Source organism: Orycteropus afer, unplaced genomic scaffold (assembly GCF_000298275.1).
Source record: "Orycteropus afer afer isolate SDZICR_OR568_19922 unplaced genomic scaffold, OryAfe1.0 scaffold00154, whole genome shotgun sequence".
Taxonomy (NCBI): domain Eukaryota; kingdom Metazoa; phylum Chordata; class Mammalia; order Tubulidentata; family Orycteropodidae; genus Orycteropus; species Orycteropus afer.
This window is the reverse complement of record NW_006921741.1, coordinates 2,062,222-2,087,869: the sequence shown is the minus strand read 5'-3', so window position 1 is coordinate 2,087,869 and position 25,648 is coordinate 2,062,222. Positions and strand designations below refer to the sequence as shown.

Sequence of the window (25,648 nt, the reverse complement as noted above, 5' to 3'; positions counted from 1 at the left end):
TTTAATTTTATAATCCAAGCCCCTTGAGACTTTCTATTGAGTACATTTTAACCATTCCATATTATACAAGCAACATTTATATCACTCACTGCTATCGAGTCGAAGTCGAATGGGCCTCGTAGTGATCCCTCCTTGGTTTTCTGAGGTGGTATCTCTACAGTAGATTGCCCAGTCCTTCCAAGGAGTGGCTGCTGGGTTTGAACTGCCAGCCTTCTGGCTAGCAGTCAAATGCCTTAGGCACTATGCCACCAGAGCTCCCTGATATTTATATAGCATTACCTATATACTAACCCTGATTATAAGGGTTGTTTGTATATCAGTCATCCAAACATGCTATGAAGATAATGAATCATTAATTCATTATGTGACCTTGAAGAACTCACTCAACCTTTTTGAACCTCAGTTCTCTCCTCTGTAAAATGAGTAGCTTGGACTAAAACAAAGATAACAAATGGATGTAAATTGATATTTCAATTCTGACCAATTGGTCACAGCTTTACCAGGAGTCAAAAGTATTCAGAGGCCAAGGTGACACTCATCAGTAATGAGGGCAATGATCAAGTTGTGATGCCTATCAAGACTGCTAACCAGAAGTCTGGCAGTTCAAACCCACCAGCCACGCCTCAAAAGGAAGATGGGCAATCTACTTCCATAGTGATACCACCTCAGAAACCCAAGGAGAGGTTGCTATGAGTTGGGTCAGACTCGATAGCACATAACAACAACAAAACAACAACATCAATAGCAGGTAATAAGGGAATATACAACACATGCTACACATTTGTTATCTATGAACCCCATGTTCCCCAAAGACTTTCTTAGCACTAACATACTGTGTCTCCCAAAACCTTAGTCTTACTAATCATCATATGCAGACACTAAGCACTAAATATAGATTATTAAATATACTGCCACTAGCCTTTACTTCCTTTCTCTCTTTTCTAGCTTCTAAGAGTTCCTAAAGAACAACTTGCTTTTACCTATCATTAAGATATATTAGGGTCTGAATGATTCACTTCCACATTGAATGCATAGTGTTTTCATGGAGATGCTACAACCTCCTCTGCTAAGTCTCTGACAGCTGCCGAAGTCCACACATGGCACTCTGCTGCTCTCCCACTTTCAGCCGTGAGTTTGCCAAAGCAAGACCAAGAAATAGTTTGTACCTTTCTAGTCAGCTGTTATTTCTAAGTGCCAACACCTCCTAAGCAAAAAATAGAAAAACTACAAAGGATGACTATTTTATGGAGATGACAGAGCAGCATTTACAAAAAGAGTTGGTGTTTACAGATGGAGCACCTTATGGCCTCTTAGTGACTCTGACCCAAGTTTGGCTCCTATCTCTACCATCCATGCTTTGTTTATTTGTATGTCCTACCTCTACCTCTTAACTCCTACAGAGAATTCTACACCTCTTGACCTTTTGAAACTGCCAGGAAATTCAACAAGGAGTCAAAATAGATATGGTTTTAAATCTTGACTCCACTGCTTAATAGCTGAGAAAATGAATAGGCCCCATTAATATCTCAGCTACTTCATCTGTAAAATGGGGATCATTACAGTACCTACCTCAAAAGATATGACTGTGAGAAATAGAAACCAATGGATAAAATACCATAAAGCTATGAATTACCTTTTCTTCATTGCTGTGACTTTTTTCCCTCATACTCCCCACATTGTCTCCTAACCATTACTCAGAAACATTTTTATTCTTGAAGATAAAAGTGAAAATCAGTTGTTGAACTCATAACTGTTATTAGAATCAAACTCCATAGCTTCCCTTCAGGCTTCCTGGGCATTACACAGTACCTGACTTTTAAAGACTCTTTAAGATTGAGATGGGCTTTGATACAATAGGCAATTGCTATTTGCCAATTCTACAGCTCAGAATAATAACCAGTGTGTTTTAAAGTTAAACAAAAGAGAGAAAGCAGTGAGTAAACAAACTATAGAATTCTCCAACAAAATTAATTCTTTATAAGTTAACTATGCTACTTCATCCTGATTTTCTGAATCACAGATTATAAACACTTACATCAAACATTTTTTTTTTTCTTTTTTAATCAACTTAGCCTTTAGAATGGCCCATAACAGAGAAGAAGTAGGAAGAATGATGTTACATCATGGGGATTGCAATCAATGTCACAAAACAAAATGTGTACGGATTGTTGGATAGAAAACAATTGGTTCTGTAAACTTTCCCAAAAAACACAATAAAAAATTTAAAAAAAGAATATCCTATCAGGATGATTTGCAAGAGAAGCCTAAGTGAGTATGACATGTTATATTTGTTTAGAGAAAACCACACTTTCTAAAGTGAAAGGACCCTATTCACAAATACACAAACCGGAACCTATTTTTGGCCTCACTGCTCATCCTGTTTCCCACTACTGAAATCAGAGCAACAATTCATTGACATCTCTGTGTTAAGCATTGGCTGGGTACTGGGGACAGAGTGATAAATGAAACTCAGTCCTTGCCTTTATGGAGCTCCCAGTATAGTGGAGATTTTGAACATCACCTGATATTTAAAACTTTTGTTATCGCATGGTGAGGATTCTCCTCTAACCTATTAATCATGCTATGAAGATTTCTCTATGAAGTTCCAGTTGAAAGTTGTAGTGTTATTCTGCCATCCTTCTATGCCTAAAACTGTATTTGTTCCCCAATACCTTTAATATTTACCATCTGAATTCCTATGGTCTCTGTATGTCTCAGGCTTTAGCAGATAACTAAAGCTTAGCAATCAATCAATCTTCATTGTGGGGTGAAGGCTAGGGGCTGGACTTTGTAAATTTATTTATTTATTAAAAAAAAATCATTTATTTCCTGAGTACAAGAAGTTGTGAATACTACTCTTCACATACCAACCTCCCGCCCAGATGTAAGAAAGTCCCCTGAACACTTCTGGAGAAGCCATGGGTAGATACCACTGAAGAAGAGCATCATGGCCCACCCACAGTGCCTTTAGAAAGCAGCCTGGCACAGAAGTGCCATTCTGAGAATTGGCCCTGCTTGAGGGTAAGATAAGATGTGACAGACATGGGGCCATTTCTCACACTTGAGAAATTAAGACCCCATGCCCCCCATCAGCTACCCAGCCTCCAGGGAAGATATATATACTCCACAGCTTTACCAGCATATAGCTTATCTTTCCAAAATCAGTTGCCATTACCAAAATCAACTTATAAAGTTCACACCTTTTCCTGGTACCATGACTGTCGAAAGCTGCACACTTGGTATTGATGGACTGTGAATGTTTCAAGGGCAGTGAGGATATAAAAGCAATGAGATTAATTGCCCTTTGAATTCAGGAGAATTCCTGAATTTTCATGACTCATGCTACACTTCTTCTGTACAGATCTGCAGATAGAAAGTAATGTTTAATAGCCCTAAATGATCTCCCCACCAAAGGACAGCCAACCACAGGCCTAATGCAAAAAGCGAACCCTTCTGCATTTGCAGCTGAGAGGGCTGATCCCATGGCCAGTTCATTAACTGGGTAAAATAATTGCCTAAAGCCAGTGAGGAGCACTGATGGCACAGTGATTAAGCACTCAGCTGCTAACCAAAAGGTGGATGGCTTGAACCCACCAGCTGCTCAATTGGAGAAAGATGTGGTAATCTGCTTCCACAAAGATTTACAGCTTTGGAAACCCTAGGAGGTGTTCTACTCTGTCCTACAGGGTCCCTATGGGTTGGAATTGACTCATCAGCAACAGGCTAAAGCCAATGTACTTTCCATAGTTATTTGTTGATTTGAGGCCCACATTGGAGGAGCTGACACTTTTACTACATTTCTTAGTTCTCTTTTCTAAATGGGAGCTCTAGTGGCATACTGCCTAAGGCATTTGACTGCTAACCAGAAGGTTGGTGGTTCAAACCCACCACCCACTCCTCAGAAGGAAGTCCCTCAGAAACCCAGAGAGGGATCACTACGGGTCAGATCCAAGTTTGTTGTTGTTGTTGTTGTTTTGTCTTTTCTAAACATTCAGACATGCGTTAGCAGTAATTATAGGCAGTGATTTAGGTCATTCCTCAATTTTTTTTTTTTTTCTACCGAATCAACCCATAGAATCTTCCCAATGAAATAACTTTGAGGTAAAATCCTTAGCTATCCTGTATTGCCTACTGCTGAAGTTTTTATATCATAAATGAAACCAGCAGACACTTGCTTTTGAACAATGTGCTTCTTTGGGAAATAAAATAGAAGATGAAATAAAAGGTACAGAAATTCTGAGTATGTACAACAAACTATTGGATAGACCCTTTCCTTGAACTAAACAGTTTTATTCTAGGTAGTAATGCTTGCTGTAGAGGCCATTGTGCTCAGTTTCCCAGTGTCAGAGTTGCCTCATAGGGCACTGCTCTGCTGTACTACAGATAGCAGGCTGCCAGTCATTACCTAGACTTATGTCTATGTGCTGTGACTAGCAAGACAACCTGACCACTGAAATACTGCTGAAGAGTTGTATGAGGATGAAGGGATTTGGGGACTGTTTCAAGAACAGAGAGCAAGGAAAATTAACCCTGAACCATGTCTGTTTCCTATGTTTCAGAACAGGGCTTGTAGCTGTGGTATATGACTGGTGGTTAGTCCACTGTAATTTTCCTTTCTTCTCTTCTCAGGAGGGCAAGAAGATCTCATTCTTTCCTATGAGCCTGTCGCAAGGCAGGAAAGTAAGTTTCCTGGAATGCTCTGATTTCTGATTTCCAGATCATAACAGGTGACACCACTGAAAGATGGAAAAAGTCAAAGACTAAAAGAAAGAAACTCTGCTTAATACTTAGTGTCTCCAGCCCAGACCCTCCTCTCTCCCTTTGCTGGTCTTATCACCAAACATAAACTTCCACGCCGAAAATGGGGAATGACAGCTCCCAAGAAGATGAGTAGCTCTTCACATGAGTGCTCCTCCATGGGAAAGAGCCCATCAGAATCACCTAGAGAGCCTGGCTACAGGATCAGTAGATAAAAGCCTCTAGGAGACTGATGACAACTCAGTATTAGATGGAATTTTGAGCAGACCTGTCCTAGGATGCAGACCATGCACCAGGAGCCTGCATGCCTTTCCGTTTACAGAGAGGCATTTATGGAGAGGCTAATGACTATTGACAAGGATATTGCAGAAGGAATTCAAGCATCAGATGAGTAGTCGTACCAAATGAACTTTAGAATTTCTTCTAATCCCATGATACAAAAGAACTGGAAAACCCCAACAGAGCAGAGAGATTATTTTGAGCTGAGAAAAATAATTATAAAAACATAAAGTATCATTTCTACTACTAATTATTTTTAAAGTCATTGTTTAAGCAATGGTCAAACAGCTGGTTTGAATTCTTTTTCTCCCACTCAGTTGACTAAATTCAGTAGTTGTTCTGATGTTGTGTGGGCATAACCTAAGAGTAAGCAAAACCCCTCCAGATGCTTCTTTTTGTTGACAGACACTACAGTTGCTTATCCCTGTTATAAATTCAAGAAGATAGGCACAACCAGACATAGTAAGGGTTAAACAAACATCAATTCTCCTATGCACTGCTGTATGGATACTTTATCCAATGAAATATTGCCCTCAGCAGTTCACCTGAAGAATCACCGTTAGAGGACAGTTTTGCAGTTGTTTTCAAGTGTCTCCTAACCTGGATCTTCTTTTCCCTCTCTGTAGTAAACTATACTCGGCCTGTGATTATCCTGGGCCCCATGAAGGATAGGATCAATGATGACTTAATATCTGAATTCCCTGACAAATTTGGCTCCTGTGTGCCTCGTAAGTATTAGTTGTATTTCCATTAGAGAAAGAAAACAAACAAGAGCCTAACCCCTTTCTGTGTTGATGTTCCTCCTGCCGTCTCACCAGTGACTCATATACCATCATTACCTATTATCTGAGCTCTTCATTTAATTTTATTTGCCTAGCACTTTTCATCTATGCTACCATATATTTTTCTCTGTTCAGTGAGTTTATGATGTTCTCTCTAACCTGACTGTGATCCCCTAGAGGACAAAGGATGGCTACTCTTCCCTTGTAATCCTCATAGCATTTAAAACAGCATAGGACTGATGACCGGCATCAGCATGTTCTGATGGACTGACCGAAATGCCACGGAGGCAGCTTCTTCCATAGAATGAAAGAGATCAGAAACAAAGCCATGTATTAAAATCATCTCAGGATGATAGAGGAAAATGAGTCAATCCAAAACCAACTAATCCTTCCCGTATGTTTTAACAGTCCCAAGTGTTGGGAAAATGAAAACAAGAAAGTTTGTTTATAAAATTTTAATCTGCTCTCTAGGCCATTACCAACTTTAATCTGCCCTTTTGGTCAATCCAGACAATCATCCAGTTTCCTGGTACCCCTGTGTGTAGTCCTGTATGGTTTTATCTGCTCTATCTCCTCCTCTCCTTCTGTACTTCACCCACCAATCCCCCACCCATCTTCACCCCCACTATGTCACAAAGAAACACAAAAAGGCAAACCTAAATGTCTATGAACAGATGAATAGATCAACAAACTGTGGTACATACACACAACGCAATTCTGTGCAACTTTAAAGAACAGCAATGAATCTGTGAAACATCTCATAACATGAATGAATTTTCTGGTGACGTAGTGCCTAAGGCATGTGACTGCTAACCAGAAAGGTGGCTAGTGGTTCAAACCCACCAGCCACTTCTTGGAAGGAAGGTTGGGCAATCTAGTTCCATAGTGATACCACCTCAGAAACCCAAGGAGGGGTTGCTATGAGTCGGATCTGACTCGACAGCAGTGAATTTTTATTTTTGTTTTAATGCTGAGTGAAATTAGTCAATCACAAAAGGACAAATATTATATGAGACCACTATTGTACAAAGTCAAGAAAAGGGTTTTACAAAAAAAAAAAAAGAAGTATTCTTTGATGGTTACCAGAGGAGGGAGGGGTAGGGAGGGTATACCACTAACTAGAGGGTAGATACATATTAACTTGAGAGAAGGGCAAGATTTAAAAAAAAAAAAAAAAAGGAAATCCATAGCCTTACACTATAGACAAGCCTTCTAGGGAATTTTAATTTTTTCAATAATTGATCTCTTAAATGTGATCCCAACAAATCTTTCTCTCACGTTCCACATTTTTTACGCTTTTTACTTTCAAACATCTCTCATATTTCAGTAGTGAAAGTATTATCTGAAATACTTAAGAATGGCAGGAGTTATATACATGCAGGACATAAATATGCAATAGGTGTATATATATATATATATATATTTTTACTTAACATTCAAAATGTTATGTATGTATTTTAATAATTATTATACCATAATTAACCTTCATTTATGGACATTCTACATTTTCTCTATTATAAATTATGAGTATATTTTTATTGTATTTTATAATTATTGCTACTTATATAAATTAATATAATAAACATCTTTAAGAATAGTATTTCATCTGAATTTTTAATCAATTATTAAGATATCTTCCTAGAAAAAGAAAAGCTGAGTCAAAGATTAGGAATATTTTAAATTTTTATTTTAGATTGTTTTTCCCTTCTTCTTACCAAGAACTTTAAGTGAAATAGTCAGAATTGGTAACTTTGAGTCCCCCTAACTGTGACGATCTTGTTTTATACATTTTTCAAATCCTTGAATATATTTATAATAGCTCTGCCTAATTTTTCTCCTGGTTATAGTACACATTTCTCTGCTTCTCCCATAATCTTTCATTGTGTGCTATGTTCTTGAGAGTCTGGATTTTGTTACTTTCCTTTATAGAATATTGAGTGTTTATTTTTGCAGACAGTAATTTACTGCAGATATGCTTGTTCTATTTGTAACTTTTTTTTTTTCTCCTTTGTTATGGTGGGTCGAGAGTAACCCTACACCTAAAATGTGGCTTTTCTAAGATCTCAAGCAAATACCAATTCTGGCTGACCAGAATGCCAGTGTCTTCTAGCACTGTGTAACTTGCAGAATCTTCTTTTGGAAATGGCCCCTGGTGAGAGAGGCGAGGTTCATGTAGAGCTGTACTAGTGTTTTTCTTTTCTCAAGGATACCACCCAGCAGTGTCTGATGTCTGAAAACAGTTGTTCCACATATTTTTTCCAGTTTTGTAGTTGTTTATAATAGGAGAAGACTAGTACCCATTACTATGTCATGGTCAGACCACAGCTCCTTCATATTACATATTTTGAAGTTTCCATATTGAGGATATGGTAGAAAAATAAGTGCAAAGGAACTGAGAATTTATGAACATAAATGCATCTTAATTTCATTATTTCTTATTTTATAAAGATACTACAAGGCCAAAACGTGACTATGAAGTGGATGGCAGAGACTATCACTTTGTCATTTCCAGAGAACAAATGGAAAAAGACATCCAAGAGCACAAGTTTATAGAAGCCGGCCAGTACAATGACAACTTATATGGAACCAGTGTGCAGTCTGTGAGATTTGTAGCAGAAAGGGTATGTTCATCAATCCTCTTACACCTCCTCTAAAGAAGACTCCAAGGTGGCAGAAGGCAGTTTTGTTCAACATTCTTTTTTAATTGCAGTTGTAAATTTTGATTAAATATTCCTTTTAAGACATCCAAGCAGAAAATCACTGTAGGGCAAGGTTCTTTATCACTGTTTAAATCTCAATAAATTATGTTGGCTAACACAAGGGAAGAGGGTAACTATAAACCTAAAGGTAATTAACATCTTGAAGTTTATGAGGATTTGCTTTGTCCTTGATTTGACTACCTGAGGCTCCAGTAAACAACACTGAATTTATTAAGAAAGATTTGTTCTTTTTTTGTTTAGATCCATATCTCAATTCCTTCTGTTAGTAAGAGTTACTTTTTTTCTCTCTGTAAACTTTCATGGTAGAAAGGAAAATAGATGTGGAGAGCCTCCCAGCCTGCTGCTGGCAGAGATTACAAATTAGAGGAAGTGAAGATGCTGTAATTCTGACCGATAATTTCTGGACAAATGGTTTGCAAATGGTTTGCACTCGACTACTAACCTAAAGGTTGGTAGTTCAAATTCACCCAGCAGATGCGAGATTTGGTGATCTGTTTCTGTTGAGACAACAACCAAGAAAACCTTATGAAGCAGTTCTGCTCTGTAACACATGGGGTTGCCATGACTAAGAATTGACTCAACAGCAATGGGTATGGAGAGATCTTAATCTCCTAATAACACATAGGAAAAAGAAAAGAGTTATTAGATAATCATAATGCAAACTTTGTTACCTTGAAATGTTCTGGCTAGTGAATGGTGACAGTATTTGAACATTATATACCTGTTGCACTTCACAGGTAGCAAACTTGAAGTGATAAAGGTTTGAAGAGTCTAGTGTTTTTCACTTAGACTTCAGGTATTCGCTGGACTCTGTTCATTTCCATGTGACTAGTAAAGATAAGTTTTTATTTCCTATTATTGATTCTGAACTGACCTTATCTGCATAATATGCTTTTTCTCTTCTTGTGTAAGTTCTTCTAGCCTCAGGGTAATGAGGCCATTTCTCTCCAGGAGGTAGAATATGATTTGGCAAATGTATCTACTTTTCCAGAAATAATTTATAAAGCAGTTCCTTGCTCTGATCACTCATTGCAGTGGAAGCCAAGTTAAATGAGGTGTGCTATAATGTAATAGGGTTTTATTTGTTAACAAACAAAAAATGTATATACTCTGTGTATGTCTCTCCCACAGCATTTTACCATATAATATTTAAGGTATCTTTTTTTGTGTCTGTTCTCCCCTAGACTGAACATATTGGGGTGAGGGCGCATACAAGCACCCAGCCGATGTTTGTGATTTATAAGTTTCATGAGAATGTGCATGGTTAAATTACATATGGCTTCATGTCTTCTTTAAGTATTCATTTAATAAAACTAAGTTTGCTACTAAAAAACATATACAGTGCCTAGCACAGTGGCACACACTTAATAAGGATGTGATAAATATTAGTTATCAACTTTTATTTATTTGTAATGATTCTTTTTGAACCTTTACAAACCCAGCATTCTCTAGCTCCTCCTAAAAAACAATTTTCTTTTGGTTAGATTATGACCCATTCTGCTGGATTAACTGTTTTTTTTTTTCTTCTCGTTCTGCCAGGGCAAGCACTGTATACTTGACGTATCAGGAAATGCTATCAAGCGGTTGCAAGTTGCCCAGCTCTATCCCATTGCCATCTTCATTAAGCCTAAGTCTCTGGAACCTCTGATGTAAGTAGAGGGCACTGGAGGTCTTCATCCCACTCCCACCCTCTGTCCCACATTACACAGCAAATCATTAGTCACTCTTTGTCACAAGTGGAAATGCCATGGTTGATTTTTTTTAAGCACTTTTCTTTCAGAAGATATATTGTATTAAAGATCTTTTGAACCTCTAGAGCCATAATGTCAATAATTCTTTAAATATCTTCACACCATTCCTTGATATTCAATTCTAGATTTTCACAATTTTGTTTTGTTTTAGAGGGGGATTGGGTTAGTTTGGATATTTTTGTTGCTGTTTATTTTAGCCTCTTTACGATGGCATTTTGCTTTGTTCTATAAAAGAATTCTGATTTTCCTTAATTAAATTCCACATATATAGGCCACTGTCCTTAAGGAAGTTTTCTTAGTAGCACAGCAGTAAAACATATAATTTAAGCCAACAGTTTCATATCTGTGTATATTTCTGAATGAGGGAAAAATGCATGATTGATTTTTTTTTCATTTTTCTTTTTGTGTTTTCTAAAAGACTGTTAAATACCAGTGAGAAACAATTAGGCAGATATGTGTGACCTGGCTGTAAAGTGACAAACCTATACAAGAATGAGGTCGCTGCAGCCACAGAGGCAACTGAGCAAAGAGGTTAAGAGCAGGGACTTAAAAAATTAGTTAGGCTAGGTTTGGTTCTATGCTCATCCACTAATTAGCTGTGTGACCTTGAGAAAGTTGTTTGACCTCTCTAAGACTCAGTTCCTCCTCTCTAAAGGAGATACGTTAATATTATGTGTCTCTTATGACTACTGTAAAGGTTGAACAAGAACATGAATGTACAGTCTTTGGCACACAGTAAGTACTCAATAGTAGTGATACCAGTTAACGAACTTGGCTGTAAATGGAAAGGTTGAAGTTCAAGTCTACCCAGAGGCACTGTGGAAGAAAGGCCTAGCAATGATTCTGAAAAAAATATTCATTGAAAACCCTCTGGAGCACGGTTGTACTCAGACACACACATGGGGTCACCATGAGTTAGAGTCAATTCAATAGCAGCTGGTTAAATGGCATTTATTATAAAAGATATAGACTTATTTTAATAGAAGAGAAATAAAACTATTTTATCATTATGTAACTCATAAACAGCAACCTTTCTAAGAGAAAACAAGAGATAAGAACACTGTCTATGTTGCAAGAGGCTTGCTTGAATATTGACTCTGTTTCTGGTTTCTAGACCTGAGATGGTTTAATCAGGTTGAGAAGAGAACTAAATACTAGGAAAGAATGTTTTTGGAAAGATCAAGAAAATGAAATTATTGCATCCCAGAAATGAAAGTAGTTACAGAATATACTAACTATTCCCTGTCTCCTCTAAGGACAAAGAAGACAAGTGAGCTACAATAGCTGGAATTATATCCTGAAAGAATAAAATTAAATACAAAACTGATCTCTGGGGAAAGTGCCATAGATGTATCTTAAAAGCAGAATATATTCTTATAAATACAAGATGGAAGAGAAGTCTTACTGGAGGAAAAAAAAAAAAAACGGAACCAGAAGGTCACTGACAGTATCATGAATTTAAGTATTAAATACACTGTGAAAAGCTTTGCCCATATTTGGCACATGGAAAAAATGTGTGTTGATAATAAAATGATGGTTCCTAGTATTATTATCCTCAATAACATGTATTAAATTTCTTCCCATGTAGGATAGTGCATTGAGCATTGCAGAAATTAAATTATCAACCACATATTTCAATACATAAAACTGATTTATATAAAGTAGCGTAACACAGAGTTACTCTGCATATAAGGCCATATAACCACTACCAGTAATGTGAACATTAACAAGAAGAGAGAAAAATTATAAAAAAATATTTTAAAGCCCATTTTAAAATCAGAAAAATAAGTGTTCTTGTAATAAACATGTAGTAGAGTAAATGGCTTCCCAAGGGAGCGAGGCCCATGGGAGAACATTAAGTAGGGGCATATTTGGTCCTGTGTGATATTGGGAGATGTTCCCATCTGGCTTTCAGTAGGAGAAGGGCTACTTCACCTGCAACTATCAGATGATTTACTTAGTTTTGCCTTGTAGCACTGTTCCAGCCTCTTATCTCCAAGGAAAATTAAACATCCTGAAAGCTACATTTAAGCTACATTTCCACAATGAGGACGATGAATCTGACATAATTTGCTGCAGTCATATTCATAGGTCTCAAGTGCAATAATAGTGACATTTATTAATAAATGCTGGATGTATACTGTCTAGTCCATACTTTTGCAAGGGTTTTCCTTCAGAAGCAAGGCTGGCATGAATTGCTTATCACCCAGACAGGAGTGAATGTTAGGTCAGCCGAAACAAACACATGGCAACTGTCACATTTAGGCATTGCTACATCATCACACACATTACTTTAGCATATGCATAGGTGACTCTTCAGAAAAACATAAAATCCAGGATGTGTATGAAAGAGAGGATCTTTTTATATTGCGCCACATGAATTCTGACATCTCATGACAATGGAAAGCTTTCCCATGCCTCTTCACCCTGCTATACCCAATCTGCTTCTATCATTTTGCTCCCATACTCTACCTTCAATTATATTATTGTTTGGGTTACCTAGTACCACTCTGACAGGACTATACCACAAATGGGATGGCTTGAAGAAACAGGAGTTTATTCTCTTACAGTTTGGAGGCTTCAAGTCCAAGTTCAAAGTGCCAGGTTCTAGGAGCGGGGTGAAAGCCCATCAGCCTTGGGCTTCAGCTCTGCCTCCTACTCCCAGCCCACTGAAACTAGAGGCTTTTCTTCACTCAGACAACTGCTGGCTGCTGAGGCTGCCAAGCCAAGGTTGACAAGTAGAAAGACATAGTCCTGATGCTACCAAACCACATGGCAGGCCATTAATTCAACTCCACTGAAAGTCCCAAGGTCGGAAGAGCATGGCAGGCTGCTGAACAACAACATAGCTACATGCAGGATTCAAGCATGCCGTATGCTAGAGACCATTCCCAAAGCTGTTTCTTATATACAGGAAGCAGACCACATACCCAAAGGTAGCTACTCAGCTGCTCACAGTAGATTCCACCATGGAGTTGACTACCAGTCTCATCATGGGAAATATTACATCCAGCTGCCCAGCCACTCAACCAGGCCTAGCCAAGCTGACACACAAACTTAACCACCACAATTATAATGATGTTTATTTTCTAGCTCTCCATTCATTCATTCACTTATTCATTCAACAAATATGTATCAAGTCAGGCTCCATGCCACATGCTAATGAGCAACCCCTCTGCCCTCAAAGAATGTATAGAGTAGGTATAGAAATAAAGCAAATTCATATATTAGAGGCAAAAAAAAAAAACCCTCAACTAAGTCATTACTACAATAAGTGCAAAGGCAATCCAAATAATATAGAGGCCAGGATGAGCTGAGGAAATCAAAAGCTCTAGGAGCTATATAATTTCTTGAGATTTGGAGCAAAGCACTATATGTATTCTCTGAAGAGTGTCCTTTGGTTTAGCCAACATCTATACTCAGAAGTGACATCCACTCATGACTTATCTACTATTAGAGTTGTTCGGGTGGGAAATTATAGACACTGTCCAACAGGACAACATGAGTCTGTTTTAGTAAAAGGAGTTCAGGAAATTCCCTCTTCTTTATATTGCAGCTTTCAGCATCATGCCCAGAACCACACTGATGTCTGCCTTCAGTTCTTGCTGCTTCTAAACATGAGTCTCTTTTGAAGGATATTAAGTCTTGGTATAATGGAAAGTCTGTCTGGCTAAGAGTAGGTTTCTTAAAAAATAAATAAAGACAAAACAGCAACCTTTAGCTCTAACCTCAGATTTACTTGGTACTTCAGTCCCTAGTCATTTGCTCTAAAAAAGGAACTGGCTGAGGATAGAATTTCCAGACCCCCATCTCTGACTTCCTAAGCAGTTTGCAAAAGCAGTAATGCTTTCAAAAATTCTGTATGTACCTGTGTTGTGTCAACCAAGCAACCAAAATGTCTTTGCTTTTGGCTGAATTTGATCAGCTCAGCACAGTCACAATTGTATTCCTGTAATGATCAGAGGCTCCGATTGTCAGTCTCTGATAATAAAATGTCTTTGATTAGAAAATAATGGAAAGATAAAATAAATTTTATTTAGTAAGGGCAATTTGTTTGGCAGGCAAAATTTGAATGCATGGAGACACAGAAACATAAAACTGCTACAGTTAGGAGTCAGTTCATTAGGTTACTTTAAATTTCCCTCTCATTTTGATTTCATTCCCTCGGGCTACCATAACAAAGTACCAAAACATGGGTGACTTTAAAGAACAGACTTTTTTTTTCTCGCAGTTCTAGAAGCTAAGGTCCAAATTTAGGGCATCAGCCATACTGATCTCTTCCAGGATTCTCAGAGAGGAATTTTTCCATGTCTCTCTCCTGGCTTCTGGTTTCTGCTGGCAACCTTGGCATTCCTTTGCTACTTATAGAAGGAACCTCACATGCCTTCTTACCGTGTGTGTGTGTGTGTGTCCTTTTATCAGAAGGGATTAGGGGGCTAGAACTACTCTAAACCATAAACCAAAACTCACTGCCATCAAGTCGGTTTCGACTCATAGCAACCCCTTCTTGGGTCTCCGAGGCATTATCACTACAGTAGAGTGCCCAGTCTTCCTTCTGAGGAGTGGCTGGTGGGTTTGAACTGCCAGCCTTCTGGTTAGCAGTCAAATGCCTTAGGCACTACACCATCTACTCTAGTATGAGTGAACTGCTAATGTTTTCAAAGAAACCCCCTATTTCCCCAAACTAGGCAACATTCACAAGACTTCAACATATCTTTTTTGGGACAGAATTTAATCCATCACAGTCCTTAAGATTAAGTTGTGTTTAAATAATCTTATAATGATTTGATAAGCACATGGGTAATTTTAGCAATTTGTGGTCTCCCAAAACACATACTAACAGTAACACAAATGAAATCATGTGTGAGTTGGAAACAGACAGACAGTAAGTACTTCCAGCCATGACAGCAAGTTTATTAACCCATCCAAGCTTCGGTTTCTTCATCTGTAAGATGGAAAAGATTCTACCTTTTATATATACATATACATATACATACATATACATATATTATATATATATATATATACACACACATATATATGTGTACGTGTATGTATATGTGTGTGTGTGTGTGTGTGTGTATATATAAACTGTTGTGGGAGGCTTACCTGAGTTGAGGTATTCATAAAATGTTACTACCCAATGCCTGACTCAGAATTAAGTGCTCAGGATTATTCATTCAACAAATATATGTATCAAGTCAGGCTCCATGCCACATGCTAATGAGCATATATATACATATACTATACACATATACTATATATACATATATATGTGTACGTGTATGTATGTGTGTGTGTGTATATATATATATAATGTTGTTTTTTCTTATTTTTAATGTTTTTTAGAAACAAGTTTGAGGACTAGAGGAAGCTTTAATTCTATTAGCTGTTCTGGGTTCTCTACTCTTAATACACTTTCATTGGACACTGATTAAACATTATGTGTGAATTCTTATCACTTGATAAGTAATTTGTATGCAATTAATGATACACAATGGTTGACAGACTGATAGAAAGGAAGGGAGAGAGTCCTGGGCATAATTCCTTTAGAGCATCTCCTATCAGAACACAGAGTATCAGAGATTCTTTCTTAGGGAGCCCCTCTAACTTTGCTCACTATTTGAATAAATTATGTGCTTACAGTCTATTTGAAAATATTTTGATCCCAGTGCTTTTGATTGTTACATTCTCTCTGTGCCCATTTTAATTCAAGGCTCCTTCAGCAAATCTTTGAGATATTGTTTGATTATAAAATCAGAGGTAGTTCAGGGCTCTTGTACTATAGACATGCCTTGCTGTTTGCAGACATTGAGTAGCAAGAGCTACAGAATGCTTCTTTAGCCTGGAAGATATACACACCTAAGGGGCCTGTGCCATTCTAATTCTTTGGAAGCACTTTCTGTGTTTCTTCATTCTCCATGTTTCCTGCTATACATTGAAGATGGCCAGAAGCTGTAACTCAAAACCTAACTCACTGCCACTGAGTCGATTCCAACCACCAACCCCCATGGAGTTCCAAAAGCTGTAAATCTTTATGGAAGCAGACAGTCCCATCTTTCTTCTGCAGAACGGCTGGTGGGTTTGAACCACTGACTTTTTGGTACTAACCAAATGCCTTAACCAGTACGCTACCAGAACTCCTTAGCAACCCTAAAGAAGGGTGGAAAAGTAGAAAAAAATTAAAGCATTTTGAAAGGCAGAGAACAGTCAAGTCTAGTTCTTTCAAATGTGGTAAGGCTCAGTAGGCTAGAATGCACCTTCATGTCTCTCCATCTCTTCTCCCTCTGATCTCCCCTGGAAGATTTCATTCAATTCTATATCCTGCATTTAAAAGAGGATGAGATAGACTACAACAAGATCCAAAGAAGAATGGTCAGGAAGGTTAGGGTTTGGAAATTGTATCCAATGAGGGAGCAGATCAAGAAGGACAGTTTATTCTGAAGAAGACTTAAGAGATACATGAGCACTTTACCTAAATACTCTAAGGTCTGTCATGGATGAAGGAAGTTTATTCCTACTCTGCATGACTACAGGGGACAGAACAGGGACCAGTGGCCAGAAACTAGAAAGAGATAGATTATTATTTAATACAACATGGAACCAAGAGATAGCCACCTGAGTGAGCTCCCTGGTAGGGGGTCCCTTATTGCTGAAATTATCTCAGCAAAAAGGAGTTGTGAATGAAGACTAGGAAGCTACTGCTAAGATTTTGGTATGCCTCCTGCAGAAGTCATTTTTGCTATATATTTCAATTTTTCAGGATTTTATATATTCTCTTTGTTTTCTAACTAATACAAAATCTTCACTTTCCCAGGGAGATGAATAAACGTCTAACAGAAGAACAAGCCAAGAAAACCTACGATCGAGCAATTAAGTTAGAACAAGAATTTGGTGAATATTTTACAGGTAAATTCATTATCCTTATATTGTTTAAAAAAAAAAAAAAAGGTAAACCTGGACCTAAAACTTTCTGTTGAGAATCCCTAATATCTGTTTCTTGGGGGGAGTCTCCCTCTGCTTCAGCCATTTGATTTAGAATTCTGGGTTCAGCTGCAGCAGCTTCTGGGTTTCCCACTGATTCTAACAAACTGCTTTCTTTGCTATGAGATTAAAAGAAATGGATGGTGCCTGGTTATCATTACTGAACATTTGGATTAAAGATTCTATAGAAGAATCCTCATCAAAGAGGAGGATATGGAAAGAATTTCAAATTTTCCTGGACTGCAGACTCTTTGGAGCCAAGGGGGCTGGATGAGCCCAGAAACTGTTGTCCTGTGATAATCCTTAAAACTCAAACCAAAAATATCCCCTGAAGGGGTTAAAATCATGGTCTAAAACCAATAAGAGCATAACTAAAAAAAAAAAAAAAAAAACCAACTCTGCCTTGAGTATTACACTCTTTGAAGAGCTATGTATATGGGACCAAAATGGCAAGAGCCACTCGTAAGATTAGATAGGAATCTTAGGGTGTGTACACATTGGTGTGCATATTCTCAGCAATAACAAAATCAAATTTTTAAAAAAGTAAAGAAAACCTATAAGTAGCAAAAAGCCATTGAATTATTTCCCACTATTAAGGTGTCTTTTAGACATTTATACTTAATTAAACTGTCTCCATGATATCATCAGAAAACTTGGAAAAAGAAACTCAGGCTGAAAGAGGGCAGTATGCAAAGCGTCTACTCTTGACAAGCAGTCCTAGGACCTCCATCCTCTACTTAAGAGACTTACAGGTTTGTCCTTCAGCAGCAACATATGAATACTATGCATGAAGAATTTCCCTTTCGATTTCATGTCCAGTTTCAATGCCAAACTTTTTTTTTCTTATTTTCAATATTTCTCAGAAACAAGTTTGAGGACTAGAGGAAGGTTTAATGCTAGTAGCTGTTCTGGGTTCTCTTATTACACTTTCATTGGACACTAATTAAACATTATGGAGTTTGCCTTACAACTGAATATTCATGGTTTAAAATGAGAACTTTGATCTTGAATTATCATTTATACTACAGTTTTTTTGTTTTTGTTTTATCTTATTAAGAATATAGAAAGATCCAGTGACTTAATAGTTTGTAAATATGTTGAATCAGGCAATGTTAAGTAGTTTCTGTAAATAACAGAGATATGAATTATATTTTACCCTATAAGTATACCCACACAGGAACATTAAATAAAAACAATGTAATTTTGATCAGTGGCTTTTATTCAATAATAAAATATAATAATCAGTATACACTAAAGGTTACTTTTTAAGATATAACTCAGGTATCAGCAGCAGCTCATGTAAACCATATAGTCAGATGTATGGTATCAACCTATTTTTCAGAAATTTTTTCTCAAAGGAAATGAAATGCACTTAAGACTATTTTAAGTGACTTGATACTTTAGGCAATACACAAGTTGGCCAATTGGTTTATGTTTCTTCCTCTTTGTTTCTTCTGACCATATTCTCAATATGCATAAACCTATAAGATAAAATTTCAATTTAACAGATTTCTTGAAGAATGAGTGAGGTCTTTTATTAAAATTTTTTTTGGAATTCTCATAAAATGGCACTGTGAGCAGGTCTAGGATCTCAAGCCTCCCACATGAACACCAAGAAAAGCAGCAAAAATCTGTATCCAACCCTGTAAAAACTCTGTAGGTAGGCAAAGGATGACTGCAAGGACAAACTAAAACAAGGGTAAATTTCAAACAGCAGGAAAATCGCTTCTTTTGCTGTCTCTGCTTCTCTCTCTCCTGTGGTAGCAGACAGCCACAGCAGAGCTGCAGCCATGTCCTCAGCCAATCCATGGTGCTCCTGTGCCCTGAGAAAGGCCCAGATATCTGGTCCAGAACTAAATAGGGTGGATCTCTCCAGCGACTGTTTAGGCAGGGTTTATGTTCTGACCAGCCTGAAGTATTAGGCCTCGGTCTGACCCAAATCATAGCTCTCACAGACCATCAGAGGTAGTGGTGAGCAAAGACTGAAGGCTGTACTAGCCTGAGGACAGAGTGTTCAGAGTGTCTGTTCTGATCCATCTGAAAGCTTTCTGAAGGACCTTTTATCATACTTACTCAATCTGTATTCTAAGCAGATAATCTGAGAATCTGGGAGCTCTCGTGGCATAGTGCCTAAGCATTTGACTGCTAACCAGAAGGCTGGCAGTTCAAATCCACCAGCCATTCCTCAGAAGGAAGATTGGGTGATCTGCTTCTGTGGTGATACTGCCTCGGAAACCCAAGGAGAGGTCACTACGAATTGTAGATGACTTGATGGCACATGACAACAATCCAAGAATCTAGACTATATGAAGAAGAGCATGGCATCAGGATTATAGGGAAGACTCATTAACAACCTGTGATACACAGATGACACAACCGCACTTGCTGAAAGCAAAGACTAGAAGCACTTACTGATGAAGATCAAAGACTATAGCCTTCAGAATAGAGTACACCTCAACATAAAGAAAATATAAAAAGAAAAATCCTCACAACTGGACCAATAAACAACATCATGCTAAATGGTCAAAATATTGAAGTTGTCAAAGATTTCATTTTACTTGGATCCACAATAAACACCCATGGAAGTAGTCAAGAAATCAAATGACACATTGTGTTGGGCAAATCTGCTCCAAAAGACCTTTTTAACATGCTAAAAAGCAAAGACATCACTTGGAAGACTAAGGTATGCCTGACCCATGCCTGGTACTTTCAATCACCTCATATGCAAGCAAAAGCTGGACAATAAATAAGAAAAGCAAAAAGAATTGATGCATTTGAATTACAGTGTTGGCAAAGAATATTGAATTTTCCATGAACTGAGTGAAGAGTAAACAATCTATATGGAAGAAGTAGTCCCAGAATGCCCCTTAGAAACAAAGATGGGGAAACTTTGTCTCACATACTTAGGACATGTTAAGAGGAGGGCCCAGTCCCTAAAGAAGGACTTGCCTGGTAAAGCAGACAGTCAGCAAAAAAGAGGAAGACCCTCAACAAGATGGATTGACACAGTAGCTGCAACAATGGACTCAAACTTGTGAAGATGGCATAGGAAGAGGCATTGTTTCATTCTGTTGAGCATGGGATCACTATGACTTGGAACTGACTCAATGGTACCTAACAGCAACAAGGCAAAACTGTCCTTCAAGAAGGATTTTAAAAAAAAAAGAGAGAGAGAATAAAGAATAATGAAGAAAATCAAAGACATGGGAAATAATTAGTCCGAAGGACTCATAGACTACATGAATCACAGGCTCCACATATCAGACCAGAAGTAGATGGTGTTCGGCTACCCATGCTCTTAACTGTTCTGAAAGGGATCCCAGTAGGAGGTCCTGGGTAAAGTGGAAGAAAAATGTGGAGCAAAACTCAAAGGAAAAAAAAAAAAGGCCAGTCTTACTGGCTTGATAGAGACTGGTAGAACCCCCAAGACTACAGGCCTCAGACACCCTTCAAGCCTGAACTCACCCCCACAGATCACCTTTCAGCCAAACAACAGACAGCTTATAAGGTGAACAATAGCACTTGGAAGGTACCCACTCTGTAGAACAATCAACCATGTGAGATTAAAGAACAAATCAACCATATGAGATCAAAAAGGCAGTATATTCCCAGGGATAAAGTTCAGAGGGCAGAAAGGAATAGGAAAGCACAAATGGAAATGGTAAACACAGGGAGGAAGTAAGAAGAGTGCTGTTACATCTGGGGATTGCAATCAATGTCACGAAAGAAAATATATATGAATTGTTGAATGGAAAACCAATCTGCTCTGTAAACTTTTACCCAGATCACAATAAATAGTTTAAAGGGGGAAGGGGCAAAATTAAGACATTTCCAGGTAAATGAAAGCTGATGGAGTTTATTACCACTAGACCTGCACTATAAGAAATAGTAAAAGAAGTCCTTTAGATTAAAAAAAGACGACAACGACGACACTAGACAGTAATGTGAAGTCATACACAGAAAAAAAGAACTCTATTGAAGGTAAGCTCATGGACATGTATAAGAGCCACTTTTAAGGTAATTTTGGTTGGATAATACTAGTAGTTTTGTCCACATTTTGCAATGAGAAATGCATAAAAATAAGTTTGTTACAGGACACATGATGTATAAAGATGTAACATGACAACAAGATACATGGGGGAGGGGAAGGAATAGAGTTTTTGTATGTTTCTTAAATTAGTATCATTTTAAACCAGGTTGTTATAAATGTATTACTCATGGTAACCAAAAAGAAAATATCTAAAAGGTATAAACAAAAGGAAAGAAGAATGGAATCAAAATGGTTCACTACAAAAAAAATCAGCAAAACACACTTGCTGTTGTTGTCGCTATGTGCCGTTGAGTGAGACCCGACTCATAGCGACCCCTCCTTGGGTTGCTGAGGCAGTATCACTATGGAAGTAGACTGCCCAACCTTCCTTCCGAGGAGTGGCTGATGGGTTTGAACCACCAGCCTTCTGGTTAGCAGTCAAATGCCTTAGGCACTACACTACCAGAGCTCCTGAAACACACATAATAGTAGTAGATTAGCAAATGAGGGACAAAGAAACTATAAGACACAGAAGAAACACAGGAAAAGTAAATCCTTCCTTATTAATAATTCCTGTGAATGTAAATGGTCTAAACACTCCAATTAAAGAGTATCAGAGAGAGGCATGGTAAACCAAAAACCAAACCCACTGCTGTCCAGTCAGATCTGACTCATAGCAACCCCTCCTTGGGTTTCTGAGGCAGTATCACTACAGAAGTAGATTGCCTAAACTTCCTTCCAAGGAGTGGCTGGTGGGTTTGAACCATCAGCCTTTTGGTTAGCAGTCAAATGCATAAGGCACTATGCCACCAGAGCTCTCTAGAGGCATGGTAGATAAAATAAAATATGATCCAAATATGTGCTGTCTATAGGAAACACATCTTAGGCCCAAAGACACAAATAGGTTGAAAGTGAAAGGATGGCGGGGAAAAAATTATAATAACAACTACTACAAATAGTAACAAGGAGAGAGCTATGGTGTAGATTTTAATATCAGACAAAAAAGGACTAAATCAAAAAGATGTAACAATATAAATATGTATACCCCTAATATTTGTTGTTGTTGCTGCTGCTGTTGTTATGTACCTTCGGGTCAGACCTGACTCATGGCGACCCCTCGCTGGGTTTCTGAGGTGGTATCACTAAGTAAGTAGATTGCCCAACCTTTCTTCCGCATTAATCTTTAAGTAAAAGCAAATGAAAACCATAATGAGATACCACTTCACTCCCACAAAGAGGGCTATGATCAGAAAAATGAAAAAAATTGTTAGTACGGATGTTGAGTAATTGGAACCCTCCTCCATTGCTGGTGGAATTGTAAAATGCTGCTGGCATTTTGGAAAACAGTGGTTCCTCAAAAAGTTAAACAAAATGACCATATAATCCAGTAATTTCATCCCTAGGTATATACCCAAAAGAACTGAAAGCAGGAACACAAACAGAAACCCGGACACCAACGTTTACTGCAGCATGATTCACAATATCCAAGATGAAACAACCTAAAGGTCCATCAACAGATGAAATGATAAACAAAACATGGTATATACAAACAATGAAGTATTACTCAGCCATAAGGAGAAATAAAATTCCAGTAAATGCTACAATACGGATGAACCTTGAAAACATTATGTTGAGTAAAATCAGTCACAAAACAATACTGTATGATCCACTTATTTGACTTATCTCAAAAACCAAACTAAACTCAGTGCCGTCAAGTCGGAACTGACTCATAGCAACCCTTCCTTGGGTTTCTGAGGCGCTATCACTAGGGAAGTAGATTGCCCCAACTTCCTTCCGAGGAGTGGCTGGGGGGTTTGAATCACCAGCTTTCTGGTTAGCAGTCAAATGCCTTAGGCACTACAACCTATCTAGAATAGACATATAGAGAGAGCAAAATTCATTAGTGGTTACCAGGAACAGGAGGAAGGAGGGAGTTATTGTTTACAGGCACTGACTTTGTTTTTTTTTTTTAAAAAAAAAAAAACACTGCCATTGAGTCAATTCTGACTCATAGCAACCCCCAACCCCCACTGGTTTTCTTTCCAAGGCTGTAAATCTTTACAGAAGTACACTGCTTCATCTTCCTTCTGCAGAGCAACTGGTAGGATTTGAACTGCTGACCTTCTGATTAACAGACAAATGTCTTACCCACTACACCACCATAGCTCCTTGACTTTGTTAAAGGTGATAGAAAAATTTGGAAATGGATAATTGTGATAGTTGCATAGCATGATGAAGATAATTAATGTCACTGAATTATACATGTTAAAAATGTTGAAATGACAGGTGTTTTATTACATATATTTTTACAAAAAGTAAAACACTAAAGTTTCTCCTAAAACTCATACTGTTTCCTGTGTCTAAAATATTTGAATTTCTACCCTGCCAAAATAAGTATATTATAGAGCAAAAAAAGCCAGCTTTCTTTGATACACAGGGATTCCCAGTCTGAAAACTGGTCAGGGCCTACCTCAGAGTGAAATATTTGTTAAATAAATGAATGACTCGTTGTCTAGAATTACAGACAGGCATGTATAAAATGTAAAAACTGGGATGTATTATTACTAATCCAAGATATGCATTAAAAGCATTTTTTAAATTGTTAATGTGAGCTTGCTTATGTGACTTTTCTGCTTTTTCTTAGAAATCATAAGGAATATTAAAACTCTAAATGAGCTGTGTGTCATGATTCGAATTTCTGCTGTGTAAGTGATGATTATTCCTCACTTAGGAAATGATTCCTAACCCTTAGTGCATTTGCTTTTTCACAGCTATTGTCCAAGGAGACACCTTAGAAGATATATATAACCAATGCAAGCTTGTTATTGAAGAGCAATCTGGGCCTTTCATCTGGATTCCCTCAAAGGAGAAGTTATAAATTAGCTACTGCACCTCTGACAACGACAGAAGAGCATTTAGAAGAACAAAATATATATAATATACTACTTGGAGGCTTTTATGTTTTTGTTGCATTTTATGTTTTTGCAGTCAATGTGAACTCTTATGAATGTACAACACAAACTGTGTGAAGCCATGAAGGAAACGGAGGGGCCAAAGGGTGGGACAGAAAAGACACTGAAGTATGCAGGAAGGTTTTGGTTTGCTCAAAGTGCCAGGTGTAGGGATGAACCTCTGACAGTTTCCTGCCCAGGAGATGGGCAGCCTCCTCACCCTAGCAGATGTCCAGTGCTGATTTAGCTGCTGAGCTCTCTGTTTTTCGCTTTAAAGAAAAGTTGCCAGCACCTGAACCTCACAACCTTAGTATTACCCACATCTGTAATTGGTACACTTTGAATTTTATAACTATGCACATCCTTTGATTTCTTAAAAAGAAAACAAAAGAAGGAAAAAAGAAAGGAGTCCCTTTGGAGACAGTATAATATCAGGGAAAGATAAGTGCGTAGTTTCTTTGACTGGCATCTGCAAAGACAAGCAATTCATAAAATTTGCAAGAGTATGGAGGACTGACCTTAAAAAAGGAGGGAAATCTACCTGGGATTAGCTTTATGATTATGGATTGTCTATTTTGCCATTTATAAACTGAAAGAAGGCACTAAAGATGAGAATAATTTATACAATAAAAAATATATTAAATGTATAGAAATGAATTTCTATAGGCTAAAAAAAGTTTTGTGAAATATTTTGTAAAGACTAATTAACTGAAAGACTAAATGTATGCACTCTCAACAGATGATCCAATTCAAGACCTGAAAGTTGCACTCTCCCTTTTGTTGCCAACAAGCGATCCATTAACAGCACCCAAGTTCCTTCCAAAGTCTGACAAAGACTTCTCCCTCACTATCCTCCCATGATCTCCCCTCCACACTAAACGATACACCCTCATGGAGCACATTCCTTAAATAATTGCCCTCTAATGAACACTTTTGGAAGAACCTTTGGTTAATTAATAGATTTTTAAGCAGATGATATTAAGGGAAGCTTTTGCTTTTCTCAATTAAACAACCTGGGCCTGCTGTGCAAATAGTTGAATAAGAACTCGTTCCTAGTTACTTACATGCATTTCTTAAAGGATCTTTTAGTATTTTGACCAACCATAGTGATTAGCATTATTATTTTTTATTTTGTTTCACAGAGTACTTGAGGGTTTTGTAACAGCCAGAGATGGTACACAGCCATGAGGAGATCTGTTCCAAGATACACTATTTTTTTGAGGAAGAGTAAAAAGATGTATATAGGTGGAGGGTGAGGGGTGCAGACTTTTGTTTCTGTGTGCAGGGCAAAGAGAAAACTGCAAGGGCAAAACAAATACTTTGAGCTCAACCAATGCACTGCCTTTCCTGGGGCTGTACCTGGACCAAGTTTATTTATTTATTTATTTTTAAC

At 37.8% G+C, this 25,648-nt stretch overlaps 1 protein-coding gene across 1 annotated transcript in view; it reads left to right on the top strand.

Annotated features, from left to right (window-relative positions):
• Positions 1 to 24,182, top strand: part of DLG2 (discs large MAGUK scaffold protein 2) — a 1,122,948-nt gene extending 1,098,766 nt beyond the window's left edge. Inside the window, exons 18-23 of the mRNA XM_042781713.1 lie at positions 4,630 to 4,680; positions 5,664 to 5,765; positions 8,268 to 8,440; positions 10,079 to 10,188; positions 17,108 to 17,199; positions 24,076 to 24,182. Coding sequence (XP_042637647.1) covers positions 4,630 to 4,680; positions 5,664 to 5,765; positions 8,268 to 8,440; positions 10,079 to 10,188; positions 17,108 to 17,199; positions 24,076 to 24,182 — 635 coding nt within the window. The remainder of the gene's footprint in view (positions 1 to 4,629; positions 4,681 to 5,663; positions 5,766 to 8,267; positions 8,441 to 10,078; positions 10,189 to 17,107; positions 17,200 to 24,075) is intronic.
• The last annotated feature ends 1,466 nt before the right edge of the window (positions 24,183 to 25,648 follow it).